Source organism: Rhinichthys klamathensis, unplaced genomic scaffold (genome assembly GCF_029890125.1).
Source record: "Rhinichthys klamathensis goyatoka isolate OS25496 unplaced genomic scaffold, OSU_Roscu_1.1 h1tg000360l_1, whole genome shotgun sequence".
In the NCBI taxonomy this organism is placed as follows: Eukaryota; Metazoa; Chordata; class Actinopteri; order Cypriniformes; family Leuciscidae; genus Rhinichthys; species Rhinichthys klamathensis.
The window spans coordinates 2,114-18,413 of record NW_026606869.1 but is presented as its reverse complement, the minus strand read 5'-3'; the positions used below and the strand labels follow the sequence as shown (position 1 = coordinate 18,413).

The 16,300-nt window shown below is 36.2% G+C and overlaps 1 protein-coding gene across 2 annotated transcripts; it reads right to left on the bottom strand.

Moving 5' to 3' along the window:
- Positions 1 to 5,917: 5,917 nt before the first annotated feature.
- On the bottom strand, positions 5,918 to 11,456 carry sertad4 (SERTA domain containing 4). 2 transcript variants are annotated; one of them, XM_056233164.1, is made up of 3 exons: positions 11,255 to 11,456; positions 10,997 to 11,124; positions 5,918 to 7,534 (listed from the first exon to the last, which is right to left on the bottom strand). In XM_056233164.1, exons 1-3 carry the CDS (start codon positions 11,406 to 11,408, stop codon positions 6,809 to 6,811), a joined length of 1,008 nt encoding a protein of 335 aa, XP_056089139.1. In that variant the 5' UTR covers positions 11,409 to 11,456; the 3' UTR covers positions 5,918 to 6,808. The 2 variants fall into 2 exon arrangements, with proteins under 2 accessions (XP_056089139.1, XP_056089140.1); XM_056233165.1 differs by having other exon boundaries at positions 5,918 to 7,531; positions 11,255 to 11,454.
- Between the last annotated feature and the right edge of the window lie 4,844 nt (positions 11,457 to 16,300).

The following is a 16,300-nucleotide window of genomic DNA, read 5'->3' as shown; positions in this document are numbered from 1 at the left end:
ACAGCATTTATGAGGAGCAATGCCCAGTCATTATCCCAAAATAAACAGTGATCAGAAATGGAGGGTCTTTTAGAACCCTTGAGTGATCATATTAATCAACCAAGTTCATAGTTGAATGTTTTACCTAAATCTCCCCTCTCATTTATCACCTTAGATTATGATGAAATTTAAAAAGTTTTGTTTCAGTGAGCGGTGTGCAAACAGTTTACAGAGGTAAATTTCAAAACTGCACAGGCACTTTTACAGTTTAGAAAGAAGTACTCATATCTTTATAAGTTCCTTTTTAATCCAGTTGTTTTTGTGTGGTTAGTATGAGTATTTGTAGTTTTACTGAGATATCATTTTCATCAGGTCTAGCTAATCAAATCCTTTATAAAAATTACTTTAAAAAAATACCTTTACTAAACGTTTTGTATTTTGTCTACTTAAAACATCCGGAAAAGCCAACTGCAACTGCACAGACTTACCCTTACTGTCCTAGATCTTTGTCGTTTGTCCAGTGGTAGGGGGAAAAACGTTCTATTAAATGTTAAAATGATTTCAGGAAATATTGTCCTCCAGCAGTTCGATGATGTTTAGCTCTCAGGCTCTTGCAGGACCACTGGAAATTGCACCGTAGGCTACTAGGTTATAAGTTTATAAGTTTCAGTTTCTCAAAGCGCTTTCTGGTTAAGTTTCGTTTTCGAGTCAACGGAAAGGGAACTACGGAGTCCCTAAAGGAACATGATTGTGGAAAAAATGAGATGGGAGGAAAAATAAGTAAATACTTTGCGTTCCCTCGCAAAAACTTTGCAAGCATCATTCACTAAACGAGAGAGGATCACACACTATCAGACTTTTAGATCGTTCCGAAACTCAGCAGAACTCAGCAAACTCTTTGGGGTGCCAGGCAATGAAAAGCTATCTAAAATAAGCTCAAAATATCAAACATGTTTGATGTCTTTGAACTTATTATAATCATAGTTTTGCCTAAGAAAACTCTGAATGTCTCTCTGCCGGGCTGAAGGTTGTGAGTCAAAATTCTGATATAGGTCCTTTGGAGGAGATGGACAGTTAGAGCCCAGATGTAGGACAAGATCGCAGCGGTCCTATGCACCAGGTAGCGCGCTGCTTCCAGTGTTAGAGACGTCATGCCGCTTGGACACAGGAAAGGCCTCTGGATAGACAAGTCTAGTGTTGGTCTTCAGGTGTGAGTCCAGCAGTCATTCATGATGGATTGTAGCTTTCACTGACGGAGACAGTCAAGATCAAGAGAGGGCACCGAGAAATATCTCCTTTTGGGAAGAAATAAACAAATGGGCATACGTTCATTAAGAATTTGACTGTAAAGAAGAATGATGCGACCGTTAGAAAGAATAAAAAAGTTTGGAGACCCTGTTTTTGTCCTAAATTTGAATCTATGATGCTATTTTATAAGTACACAACATACAGTAAGTATTTCAAACTAGTCAAACTAACCAGTAAAAGTAAACAATGATAAATAATAATTATCATTTTGCCTTAATTTTCACCACTTGTATCATAATTATTTTTTAGTATACTGATATTTGAACTTTCATCTGTAATTTTTAAGTCACATATCCCTTTTGTCATCTTCATGGTTGAGTTTTGGATGTAACCACCTCAAAAAGCTCTTATATAAGTATGTCTAATTTTACCTTTTGATTCAAATTAGAAAGAGAAAGTCTCACCTCAAGTTGCTGCGCTCTCTTGCTGTGTCTGTGTTTTGAGGTGATATGGACAGGTGTCAGGTAGGTGGATAAACACCACATTGTTGATGATAAATCTGTGTTTTCTGTGCACACATCACACAACATATAACACAAGCTTCCCATTCGCAACACACATAGAGTACAATACATGAAACATGTAAATGCAGATGACTGGAACATTATAAAATACTTTTTAGATCAATTTCATGTGCTTTAAACTGATGGAATAGGACCGAAGATTCTGATGACTCTGTTCTGTATTACTCAGAACTGTTTTAAATGCTGGATCTATTGTAATGTTTCTGCAACTCATCTATCTGTGGCCAATGGCCAAAGTTTAGGATAATATCAAACACCTCCTGATGTACTGGATTACTGTATATCAGTAAAACGACAGCTAGAAATCAGACAGCTAGAAATCAAAAATATCAGTTCAACGTGAGACGTGCTCTGTAAAATACTGTAACGATTTCAACTGTTTTTTAACTTCAACCACATGCCCTCTCTCTAAAACACTGCACTGGGGTCGACCAACTGAAATGATTGGTCTTGAGGCAGTAAGAGAGAAGGAAGGACAACTGATAGATGACACCTGCCTATATAAAATCAATATTATATAGAAAAGACTAAAATAAATTGTGAATAAACATTGAAGATCATGATGTTATTATGCTTGAAGTGACTTTGTTCAATATTTAAATGTGCACATACTGCATCACTGTTGTTGGTTTTATCACTTGGTATTGTGGTCAGTTGCTCCATTAATGTTAAATCTTGTCTAAAAATCATGGAATTATACATATCATGCGTAAAATCAAAAATCAATGGAATTATACGTATGTTCTGATTGGCTGATATTGTGTCGCGTCATGCCTTTCGATTTCAGAAATCACATCATTTGTAACTATTTTACATTTTGGCGAATTGGTATTTGTGAAACCTCATTTGTATGTTATTGTTCGACCTGCTTACGCCCCAGTGGCGGTTAGGTTTAGGGTTGGGGTTACGTTTTTTCTAAAAATCAAACATTTCTCACCAAGTCATGGTTTCTGATGAGATATTTTAAAGCAATAAGCAGAAGGAGCAGATAAGCGATGAAACAACTGGACAGTAGAAAAGAAAAGAAAATACGAAGACAACCAGTGATGAGGGGAAAAGGGGCAGGATCGTGAAAGCTGCTGTTGAATGCCTTTTGATCTAAAACCTCTGCCTGACAAGGGGCAGTTGCCATGGCAACGCTGAACTGCCAAAGATATGTGTTGATGGATGACAGTTGAGCCAGTAGCATTAGACAGACTCTATGCCTGGAAGAACAGAAGGAGAGAGAGAGAGAGAGAGAGAGAGAGAGAGTAGAGGCATCATGCTCCTCTGCTCCTCTATTAGTGTTGACAATGACATGATGCTTGTCATACTGTGCATCACAACACACCCACACACAGTTCCTCTCTCTCAAACTGGTGCCCCAGGGAAGGTGAGGTGAATGCTGAGGCCGGCTGCCATGGTTGAAATAAGACTCATGTGACATTTGAGTGCATTCAGCAAGTGTGAACCTTTTTTGTTTACGTATTGTTAGTTTAACAGTGTGTAAATTCTGCAAATAACATTCTTCCCGATGAAAAATGCCTCTCCCTGTCTGATAGCTCCCGAATCCTGTATCATTAGTCAGACCGGGAACACTTTCCTCAAATAAAGCAAAACCGCAGCCAGACCTGTCATTGCTGAGATATGAAAAAAGGAGATTGGTGGGGGGAGGGAAGTGAGCGAAAAAATGATTGAACTGCAACAATATGTTAGGAAGGAAGGGTTCAGGAGAGACTGAGAAAGACAAAACATTTGGTAATGAGAAAAAGAGCACGACTGACAAAAATCAACGTTGCTTCCTTAATTTTTATATTTATAAGGCTATTATGACCCTTTGTTAAATCCACTTTGGGTTTCACATTTGTAATTCTGAAAGAGAGCTAATTGGTCTCCAAAACAATTGATTCTGTGCTTGCAAGGCATTGGGAATTGAGAGCTTGGAGTCGATTCCATTAAGAGGATTGTTGAGATCTTCCTCCGAGTCCAGACTTTTGTGACGGGATGCTGCTTTGAGTGTCGGGTAGAAGTCTGGTGCAGAGCTCACCGGCTTGCACATCGATGGCTCATAAAAGTGCACATTGAGGGCTCATATCGGCCATAAACTTGTGACTGGACTTTTTATAACCGATACTGATTATCTGCATGTTTATGTGCCCGATAACCGATATACAGAACCGATATATATTAGTTTGGTTTTTGACAGAACAGCACTGAACTGACCAAAACAGTTTTAAAACTTTTTTTCTATATACTGTAATTTCTATAATTTCACTTCCTCACATTCATAACAAAACACATCAATATATAAATGGATCTGACAAAGACTTTTAACAAACTCAAAATAAAGTGCAAAGTGTCTCTTTTAAATAAAAGAATATATATAAAATATAGCATGTAAAAATAATTCTAGCAAATTTCTCTCGTTTTACACCCACAATCCTCACGTCTGTTCCCAGGTTTGTTTTCACACGGATGCTTTAAAATGTAATTGTCTCCCCTTTTCACTTCTAATCCCTATAAGCAATGTTTACTGGAATGTTTCTGAAGCAGGTAAATATAATCAGGGTTGCCAACTTTTGATTTCAGCTTGAAGGGAGGATTATTGGAGAGGGAGGGGTGGTTTCTATAATATAATATATATATATAATTGATATTCGAGTAAACAGAATGAATAGGCCTATGTAGCCTATAGTGCATATTTAGCTAAATGCTCACTAGAGTTAAATTTTAGCAAACTATGTCATTAAATGGCTTTCCTGAGGTGAATGTAAGTAAAACTGAAACGCTGATTGAGTGATTACATTTCAGGAAGTTGTTCATCATACACTCTCTGATGTTTATTTTGTGCTATAATTATAGTAAAAGGAAAGAGATGATCAGTTCACGTGTCAGTTGAATTGAGGCACATTAAAGAGCGCCAAAACGGCATTTAGTGTGTGAATAAAACTGACAGAAGAGAGCATACGAACAGTGTCAATTGAGTCTCACACTGAAATGCTGATATTTATTATCTGTCACAACATGTCTGTGGAAATAATTAGGGGTTATTCTGTTGTAGTAATTTGTTAATGCTTTTACACTTAATAAATGTCCTTTTAATTTTTGATGGTTGCAATTTAAAATGAATGTTTATTCACACACAACGTTTCGGTCACACGACTTTCATCAGGACTCCTGATGAAGGTCGTGTGACCGAACCGTTGTGTGTGAATAAACATTCATTTTAAATTGCAAGTAACGATAGTGTGCGGGAGTTCCTTATCTGTGAAAACGACTAACTTGTTTGGTCCTATTATCCGACGCACCTATCACCTGCAGGTGTGCGATGGAGTTTGTTCACTAATTTTTGATGGTTGAAAGGTGAGTAGAACAATGTCATCTCTAGTTTGCGTTCATAGAGCGAACCTTTCGCTGTTTACAGTTTAACGGAAGTTACTCCTGTAATCCGCGCAAAGCGTCATGGGGTGTAGGAAATTTTTGGATATTCCAGAAGATTCGAGGAAAACTAAAGCTGATTTATGTATCGACGACTAACTGATTTCTAGACAAACAGATTGGCCTATTAAAACCTAAACAGTTTGCATACTCGTCACGGCTGTACTTCTCCAAGCAATGCTGTAAGAACCTCATAAATATGCAAATAAGAACGTTTACAAATGTTCAGTGTAATGTTGAAGCCTGACGACTAAGGATTAAGATAACTTAAAATGACAGTTGCTACTGTAAGTTTAGCCGCTGAAAAGATCATGACAACTACACTAAACAACAAAATCCAGAGGTGGACTCAAATAATTCCATCATCCTATGTCTGCTACTTTAACAGAAGAAGTGTGCTCCATCTAAAAGCATCTCATCTCAGGGTGTGTTCATAATAATCACCGAGTGTATGTGTGCATGTTTGACCGTGGTGTGTGTGTGTGTTTGCCATGAACCTTTTTTCGCCTCAGGGGATCCCAGACTGCTCTTTCAGTAAACATTGTTTCCATAGTGATAATGGAGAAGAGAGGAAGGAAGTGAAGAGGTGACAGCAAGAGTAATAAGAGAGAGAATGAGGGAGAGAGAATGTGTGTGCGTGAATCCAAAGAAATAAGCTGTGTGCCAGATATAATCGCATCACAAGGAGATAAAGGAAACATTGTGGGCTCGGGATCATTTCTTTATTCTTAACACATTTCACAAAAACACACACACATTCAAACCCGAACAATGTTTAAGATTTCATTTCATTTCCTACCAGCATGGTTGCCAGTATAAATTCTGCTCTTGTCTGAGGGTCTCCCATTTTGTGTTTTTAGAAATAAAAAAATAAATGTAGAACGCATAAACAAAAACCAATATAAAAAAAGTGCATGAAAATAAAAACTTTTATAGTGAATGGAGATTCTCTCATTCGTACCAAGAATCACTGGACTCAGTGGACCTCAAGACAACAGATTAACATGGACACTGAGGTATCTGTACAGGAATCTCTGATAGTGTCACAGATTCCTGTATAGATACCTCTATGCGCTTTGTTTCCTGAATATGTAAATGTCTGAAATGTTAAGGGCGCTAAAGGGAATATGATTGTTCTAAAAATGTTGGCCACCTTCAGGGCCTCATGCATTCTGGCTAAAATCCACTGCATGTAAACGAGATGATAATCATGGAAAGCAACCCATATCATGCATTTCTCAAGTGCCTATGATATCAACAAAATTAAATTTAGAACATTTTATTATTATTATTATTGTCTTTTTTTCCACTTCACATGGTGCCTGTCTCTGTGGTTCAGTCACAAATATCCACAAACTCCACAAACACAGCAAACAGATTAAACAAGAGCATTTAAGGCACAGTATGGTCATTTTCACAAGAGACAGAGCAATATGTGAATGCTGTCCCTTTTGTGGTGTGTAATCCAGAAGTACAAAAATTCAAAATCATTGACCATTGATATTCTGGTTTGTTTAATTGATCTATGAGACTGCTGGAAACCAGTTTCTTCTTTCGTTTCCACAGCAAGTGTTCATTTGTTATTTTCCCCTGGCGTGAGCCCTAGCGAGGGCCCCATGGTGTCCAGCACCTATCGTGTCTGAAAGCCACCGCTGTGAAACCTCCCCTCCTCTAACCCTCTCTTTCCCTTTTTCTGTCTCTTTTTCCAGGCTCTTGTCATCCCTGTGGCTCTGCGGCCGGAGACCATCGCTCGTCCTGTTCTGCTCTCTGGTTTCTGCTTGACACAGAGCCACCATAGGACACACAGAGTCCTCTTCTTCATCACTGTCCTCCTCCTCATCGTCCTCCTCACGAGGCTGTGGAAATCTAACTGATGATGACGATGATGATGATGATGATGAAGGGCGAGAGTTGGAGTATACGTCGCGTTCGTACACAGACAGGGGGAGCTGGAGGTAACGTCCGGCTGCGTATAAACAGCAGCAGGCTGGGACGCACTCCTGTCCTTCCCTCCTCAGCAGGCGCAGGCGTTTACGATGCGACCCGGGCGGTGTCATGCAAGGCTGCAGGGCAGGAGGGGGGAGTGGTGTATTCGTGGCTGGGGTTTGGAGGGGAAAAGGCATGGTTGTCTGACCTGATGGGAAACACCAGTCGCTCTGGAGGAGGATTTCGTTTCTGAGACGCCGGAGAAGGTTGTTGATGAGCACAGACCGCCGCAAGAAGGACTCGGGGTCATCCATGAAACGCAGCTTCTCCAGAGAGAGACGGAGAATGTTAGCACGCTCCTCCAGGACTGGTGACACCTGCTGGCCCAGAAGACACTATAAGTGAGGTAAGGTCAGTTATCAAGTTAACCTTTATGATTCATTACGTGTTGTTGGGATCAAATCTAAGGGTTAAATGTTTTGTTCGCTGATCATTGTGCAGTGTCATAAAGTGATATACAGTAAATTGGGGAAACAAAAGCTATTATGAAACTAGCAGTGCAAAAATATGACCGTCCAATAAAATGTGACTAAAAACTAAAACTGAATTGAATAAAAAAGCCCTGAAAATCTGAAATCTGCGTAAAAGTGCACTATGAGCAGAAACTAATTTAAAATGACTGAGAAAATCACTTTTACATGGTGTTTGAACATAAATGTAAAAATCCCCATAAATCATAAGCAGTCTCAAAAAAAGCCGTTTGCAGTTTATGCAATGTGACGCCCATGACAACTGACAGACTCCGCCCTATTAGCATAGACCCCGCCCTGAGTGGCCTTTACACAGTCCGCCATGTTTATCTCCTCGCCAGAGCAGCATTCAAGTAAGAAATGTTTCTTTTTGAAGTGCCCCAATTATGCTATTTTAAAGTTTCCTAATGTTGTTTTGGAGTCTCCTACAACAGGTTTACATGCATCAAAGGTAAAAAAAACGGTTTAATTTTCTCATAATATACATTTGCACATCACCACATTTTCAATGATTCACAAATGAGTCGTCAGATGAATCAATCTCTCTAAATCCCTTTTTTCCGCGAGCTACTCTGCTCTGATTGGCCAGACAGCTCAGTCTGTTGTGATTGGTCTACCGCATACAGCGCAGATTGGCCCATTGCCATAACAACGTCAGCTCTGCGTGTCCTGAAGCTTCCTACACCTTAAACTAAACACAGTAACGAACAATGACGTAGATTTTACCATATCAATCCGAGCGCGATGATGAAACACTGAAAGAGCTAGTTATTCATCCCGAACCTCCATCGCAAGGACGACTCGACCAGGACATTTTTCAGTGATACGCTACTCAGTTTGAGGCACATTGTGAGATGTTTCAACTGTAATTCCTCACCATCAACATTAACAAGTGCATGTCCATCAACAAACCGATTATTTTACTTATTTATTTACCGAGTATTTTTCTAATTTATTGTGGTGAACACGTGGAAACTGTATCAATAACAGTGCACACATTAGGCGAGCTCTAGCGTGAATGACTGATGTAACAAACATTGGTAAAACAAATCTTGCTCCATGCTTAATCTTTTCTTAAACTAGTGAGAACGACAGACGATCTGCATTAATAGATAGAGTTTTAGGTAATAGTGGCCCACAACTGATTAGCAGAAGTATTTCAGTAAGACAGTAATAATGTGAGTTAACCAGTAGGAGACCAACACAATATAAAACTCAAAACTAAGTATTTGAACACCATCTTTCAAGAACAAGCTGTGTGCGAATCCTGCACTGAACTCCGAGATTTGAGAAGCAGTCGTCAGTAAAATAAAGGGAACACAGCAAAAGTTTAGGATTATACTGCTGTGGTATCGTGGTAAAGATGAATTTTAACCACTGATTCTTCACATGCTCGTCCTTGGGCAGTTTAAAAAACTGGCTTTACCTTCACATTGTAGAGCACAGCGTTTTCTCGACATGATGCTGTCCAGTATCCACAGGAATCAGCTGCAGTGCTTGAGGTTCAAGTTTTCCCTGGTGTCTGCACACGCAAAAAGTGGGCGGGCAATATGCTAATGTTTCGTTTTGATGTCACAACGAAACGGCTTATGACTCGTTTGAAAAAAAGATTCATTTCATTGACTCAGAGTCGACTACTTTTGAAAGACAATAACTTTATACGGTGCACTTTTAGATTTAAAACTTTGCCGGATGTTTTCATTCACTTAGAGCTATGTTACACACTACATGAAAGGTCATTTTCAAAAATCCATAATAGGGGCATTTTAAAGCTACTAAAGTTATTCAATCAAGAGAAATGAGTGATTTTCTGTTTTTTGTTGTTGTTTGATTCATAATAACAGCATATACAGCAGTAGGTACAGTATATGCTGCTTTTACTTTAATACACAGATATAATATATACATGCAATTTCTCTACTTGCTGTTTACATTCACAGACATAACCGACTGTTTATTTGAATTTTGTCTGTTTTAATTTATCACCTTGTGTGTATTTGACAGTTTAAGCGCAATACGACCTGGAAGAGAACTTAGTTTAATACTCACGGGACGTGCCGTCTGACATCCAGCTTTCTGTGCGCGTGCTTCGGATGTGTGCGCTCAGAAAACCATCTATCAGAAGTTTATACTGATATAGAAATAGATATAGAAATAGAGCAAACATATGTTTTAATTTTTGGCAGAGTATCCGAGGCACGAGCTGTAAAGGCTCTCTTCTGGAAAGCGGGGTGGGGAGCAGCAGCTCATTTGCATTTAAAGATATATGAAAACAGCATGTTTTTCCTTCCACTCAAAAATGCAACATGGTATAAAAATGATCTGTGGGGTATTTTGAGCTGAAACTTCACAGACACATTCTGGGGACACTGAGACTTATATTACATCTTGTAAAACGGGGCATAATAGGTCCCCTTTAAGACAGAACCTAAAGATACAAAACAAAACGGCTTTTATGACATATATTTTGCGTAAATATGATGGTATTTTTACGAGCTGAGAACTCGTGAAGAGCTTATAAAATCTGTAAAGGAGTCAAAACAGTGCCAGGAATTCCTCTGTTGCACACAGATGAAGTTTTGCTACAAGGAGACTGTGTTTCCGATGCTTGTAGCGTAATGCCTGAGCATTCTGTCTTTTTAGGGTCGCATCTTGTGACATCACGTCCTGTTTTTGGTTTGTTTAGATGTCTTTGGTCCGTGTTGCATTCATATTTCAGTTGACCCCACCCAAGAGTTTGTTTGGAAGCAGATCGAGACCCACCTTTTCAGGAGTCTCGGTTTGCTTGTTTTGTTCTCACCAAGATTTGGACGGCAGCGTTCACATTTATTCAATTGAACCGCACTGACAGAGCAATCGCACCAGAGTTTTTAATCAAACCAAACCTGGCAAGTGTGAACTTGGGAACTAGGGATATTCACCCTAAATGTTAAAGTAAAAATTTTAAATATATTTTTTTGTTCCTCAGTGAATTGTTGCAGGCAAAATCCAGTAGGAATCCACACAAAAGCTCATTTCAAGCCAGGGTGAAAGATTTTGCAATGGGTTCAAGTATGGTCATGCAAATTCTCTGCGTTAACCTAAAGAAAGCTGCTTGGTTTGAAAGTGACTTCTGTGTGAGTTGTGCTTCATACATAACTACACTATTGACTACAGATAATGGATCGCAATTTGACTAATGTGACCACACCTTTACAATATATTGGTCCAAAACTTGGTCCAAGTGTCCAAACTTCATATCATTTTATGAATTACCAAAGTGAAAAACATATGATGTGTTGTGTAGAAATATGCAGAATTCTGTAGACTCACAGTGTGACAGTAACTCCTGAAACTCAGTACAGGTTCTTCATCCTCCACAAACTTCCTCTTGAAATAAGAGATCCGTGACATGGCCACACGATTCATCACATGATCAGGAACTCGTCTATAATGGGGCTCTGGAGACAAAATGGGAAGGCTCATTCATTAATAGGCCACGTCTCCAAGATCAAAGACTGGAATGAAGAACATCATGAGCACCTTCTGATCATGGTAGTCTGATTTTCAGAAATAAGATAAGTTTCAAACCTTCTCTGAGCCCTTGGGTGTCACCCCCTGGTGGTGAGGGGGTGGAGACACAGCTTTTACTGCAGTGTTCAGATTCCCAGATCGGTTGGTAGATTGACGGCGGTGCTTCAGCTTCGGGTTCACAAAAGGGGTTCTTTGATAAGACCAAAGCCATGGTTTCACCTCAGTTCTAAACAACAAACACACAAATATAATTCTAAAAAAACATCATGTAATGAAAACATTATGTTAAAGGGAAAGGTCTCTCACAAATGAAAATTCTGTCATCATTTGCTCACATTCATATCATTCCAAACCTGTATTACTTTATTTCTTCTATGAAACACCAAAGAGGATATCAGTATTTTTTTTTTTCTGTTCAGTGAAAGTCAGTGGAGTCCAATGTTGTTTTGGACCCCATTGATATTCATTGTATAGACAAAAACCGTTGCAATATTGTTATTTCTTTTTAAACCAGAGGCCCACCTCTTAGTAAAGTTTAATGCTATAAAGTTTTATTTTGTGCAAAAAAAATCATAATTCGTTTTTTTTTTACATTTTTAAACTGTCCAATCCTTCAAAAACAGCCTCTTTGCAAAGCTTGTATTACATTTATGTCAGCTTTAAAAAACAATCTGTGCTGAAATGTGGCGCTCATACTGTTAATATTTAATTGAAATGATCAGAGAAAAAAACAGTCACTAGTTTCTTACATTGTTTTCATCATACATGTTTTGTATTTCTCAATGGGGAAAAGGTTTTTAGTTCTGAAATGTAGTTACAGTATGTTTTCATAGTACAATGAACTCTTTTATTTCAAAAGATCAGGAAAAATTTGAATCCTCATTATAACCCCTTTAAAGAAAGCAACCTCTCAACAACACTGTGCTACTTCACATTCTTTAGTTATTTCCTTTATCTTTGAAGATTGTATTAACAAGGCATTTGAAAAACACATTGAGAACCTTTTAAACAGCTAATAGAGCAAAACCACACAAACACACTCTCAAACTCTCCGATAACGACATAGAGAGAGAACAAGATTCAATATAAGCTGCTAAGACAGATACCTTATCTTATTGTGTGATCTCTCTTTACTCATTTTGTTCTCTGTTCAACCACACACACACAGTGACAGGCGAGAGAGAGGGGGAAAGTTCTGGATGACTGCCTCTACAAAGGTCATTAATCTTCACTGACAATTTCACACACACACACACACTATTACTCTAATGTAGTGGGTTCAGTTGGCACATATTGAACTGCTATTTCGCCATGCAGGCTGTTCTGTATCACTATATAATTCTCACATGGCAACAAACAATATTTATTTATAACTATTAGGGCTGTCAATCGATTAAAACATTTAATGCATATGGTGTCACTTAATTATTCAAATTAATCACATACTAGTGCAATGCCCGTGCAAAATCAGTTTTTGTGTGTTTATAGTAATTGTTGGTTTGGTATGTTTGAGTTGCTGAACAGCCTAGGCTACTATAACACAGGAGCCTAAACTCTGAGAAAACGATAACGTTAAGCGTTTCAAAAGAATCGCTACTTTTTTCAAAAAGAATCGCTACTTTTTCAAAAAGAATCGCTACTTTTTTCAAAAAGAATAATGTAACAAAATAATAATTTAACAAATGTATAATAATAATAATGTAACAAATGTATAATAACACTGTAATAAATTTATAATTAAATTGTAATAAACGTATAATAAAACTGCATTGTATAATTACATTGTAATAAATGTATAATTACATTGTAATGTATAATTACATTGTAATAAATGTATAAAAACACTGTAATAAATGTATAATTACATTGTAATAAACTTATAATTACATTGTAATAAATGTATAAAAACACTGTAATAAACGTATAATAACATTGTAATAAATGTATAATAAGACTAACAAATGTATTAGGTTTTTTTACACTACTTTTTCAAAAAGAATCGCTACTTTTTTCAAAAAGAATCGCTACTTTTTCCAAAAAGAATCGATATTTTTCCAAAAAGAATCGATACTTTTTCAAAAAGAATCGATACTTTTTACAAAAAGAATTGCTACTTTTTCAAAAAGAATCAATACTTTTTAAAGAATCGATACTTAATCACTACTTTTTCAAAAAGAATCGCTACTTTTTCAGAAAAGAATCGCTACTTTTTCAGAAAAGAATCGCTACTTTTTCAAAAAGAATCGCTACTTTTTTCAAAAAGAATAATGTAACAAAATAATAATGTAACAAATGTATAATAATAATAATAATGTAACAAATGTATAATAACACTGTAATAAATGTATAATTACATTGTAATAAACGTATAATAACACTGTAATGTATAATTACATTGTAATAAACGTATAATTACATTGTAATAAATCTATAATAACACTATAATAAATGTATAATTACATTGCAATAAACGTATAATTACATTGTATTAAATGTATAAGACTGTGACAAATGTATAATTACATTTTTTACACTACTTTTTTCAAAAAGAATCGCTACTTTTCCAAAAAGAATCGCTACTTTTCCAAAAAGAATCGCTACTTTTTCAAAAAGAATCGCTACTTTTTCCAAAAAGAATCGATACTTTTTCAAAAAGAATTAATACTTTTTACAAAAAGAATTGCTACTTTTTCAAAAAGAATCAATACTTTTTACAAAAAGAATTGCTACATTTTCAAAAAGAATCAATACTTTTTACAAAAAGAATCAATACTTTTTACAAAAAGAATCAATACTCTTTACAAAAAGAATAAATACTTTTTACAAAAAGAATCGATACTTAATCGCTACTTTTTCAAAAAGAATCGCTACTTTTCCAAAAAGAATCGCTACTTTTTTCAAAAAGAATCGCTACTTTTAAAATAATAATGTAACAGATCTATAATAATAATAATGTAACAAATGTATAATAACACTGTAATAAATGTATAATTACATTGTAATAAATGTATAATAACACTGTAATAAACATATAATTACATTGTAATAAACGTATAATTACATTGTAATAAACGTATAATTACATTGTAATAAATGTATAATAACACTGTAATAAATGTATAATTACATTGTAATAAACGTATAATTACATTGTAATAAATGTATAATAACACTGTAAACAATGTATAATTACATTGTAAAAAACTTATAATTACATGAAAAGAATCGCTATATTTCTCGAAAAGAATCGCTTCAAAAAGAATCGCTACTTTTTCAAAAAAGAATCGATTCTTTTTTACTTCAGAAGTAAATAGTGTAGCTGACTTAATGTTTAGCTGACAGAATGTTTATTCTTAAACCACAAACCACAGGTTCGAGAGATATTCGATTAACAGACAGACAGACAGACAGACACACAGACAGACGTAATTTATAGATAGATATCAGTATTTACTGAGAAAAGCCCCCAAAATGAGATAATGTATTACACTTTTGTGGCAAAAAAAATCATTGACATAAACACAAAAATTGACAGTGTTAGTCTGTCTGAGGTAGATTCATACAAAAAATCATACAAGATATATATATTTTTTATTGTCTTTGGCTTTTTGTTCTTTTTCAACCTTCTTTTTGAAAAAAATTGTCCTGTGTGAAAAGCTCCTTATTATGAAATGTATATAGCGTGTTAGTAGACATGATTAATTAGGTGTATGTTATTGCATTATAATTTTTTCTTTTAATAATTTTTAAATACAATTTTAATAATTAATTGCACTAAATGAACAAATTAAATTGAATGCTGTATAAATAAGTAAATAAAAAGTCGGTTAAAACTGAAATGGTAAAAATCCCACAAAAAGAGATTAAATTCAAAAAACTTGCACACAGACAAAAACAATGTTCCTCTTGCAAGTAAGCTTAATTCGGCTGTAATAACCCGTCCTCTTTTTAGTCTGTGTCCGCAGGGTTTGGATCACACTGAGCTCATGTGAGAGACGTGTTTAATCAGAGCAGATCCTGCTCTCCTCCTCTCCCTCGTACTGTCGTTACCTGTTTCTCATTCCACCCACAACTCTGCTTTGAATTTACGCTTTAGAAGACAGAGAGCTGACACAGAAGCAGAGCTCGCTCAAACACACACACACACACACACACACACACACACACACACACACACACACACACACACACACACACACACACACACAGACGGTCTGTCTGTCTTTGTCTCTTTGCTCGTTTTGTGCTTTTATGCACTCTCTCTCTCTCTCTCTCTCTCTCTCCATCTCTTCCACTTTCCTTTTCATGTGAAGAAAACATAAAAAGGTGCTGGATCTGTTGGATTTGCACCTCATCAGTCATACACGCACACATACACAAATATCACAGGGTACAGAAGGGAGTGTGTTCTAGAACTGTGAAGCTCAGTAGATGCTAAAACTACAAATTATAAAACACAGTTGATGCTAAAAACAGCAGAGAGAGCGAAAAAAAAGAAAGAAAGAATGAGTGGTCCAAAATAAGGAATCATGTAAGGGATAAGCTTTCAGTTCTGCCGTTGTGGTTTTTCCTATGCAAGAACCACAATTACAGGTTTCCATTGAGATAATGTAGTTTTTGGCTTTGCTCACTAAAACCACAACACCCAAAGCTCATGATACTTTTTAACTCTATACTGGGTTATAAAAAGCTGGTAAAGCACACTCACACATTTACTTAACTGTGTTAATAGGGACATATATGTTTGTGTATATATATATAAAATATATATATATATATATATTTACTGTATGTATGTATATATATATATATATATACAGTTAAAACAGTTATATTTTGAAATATTTTTTTTTAAAATAGCTGTGAATATATAGTAAAATGTCATTTATTCATGTGATCAAAGGTGAATTTTCAGCACCATTACTCCAGTCTTCAGTCACGTGATTCTTCAGAAAATATTCTAATATGCTGATTTGTTGCTCAAGAAACATTTATTATCATCAATGTTTTTGCTGCTTAATGTTTTTTTATATGTTTTTACAGGATTCTTTGAATACCCAACATAGTTGGGAAAAAACACCCCAGCATTTATTTGAAATATAA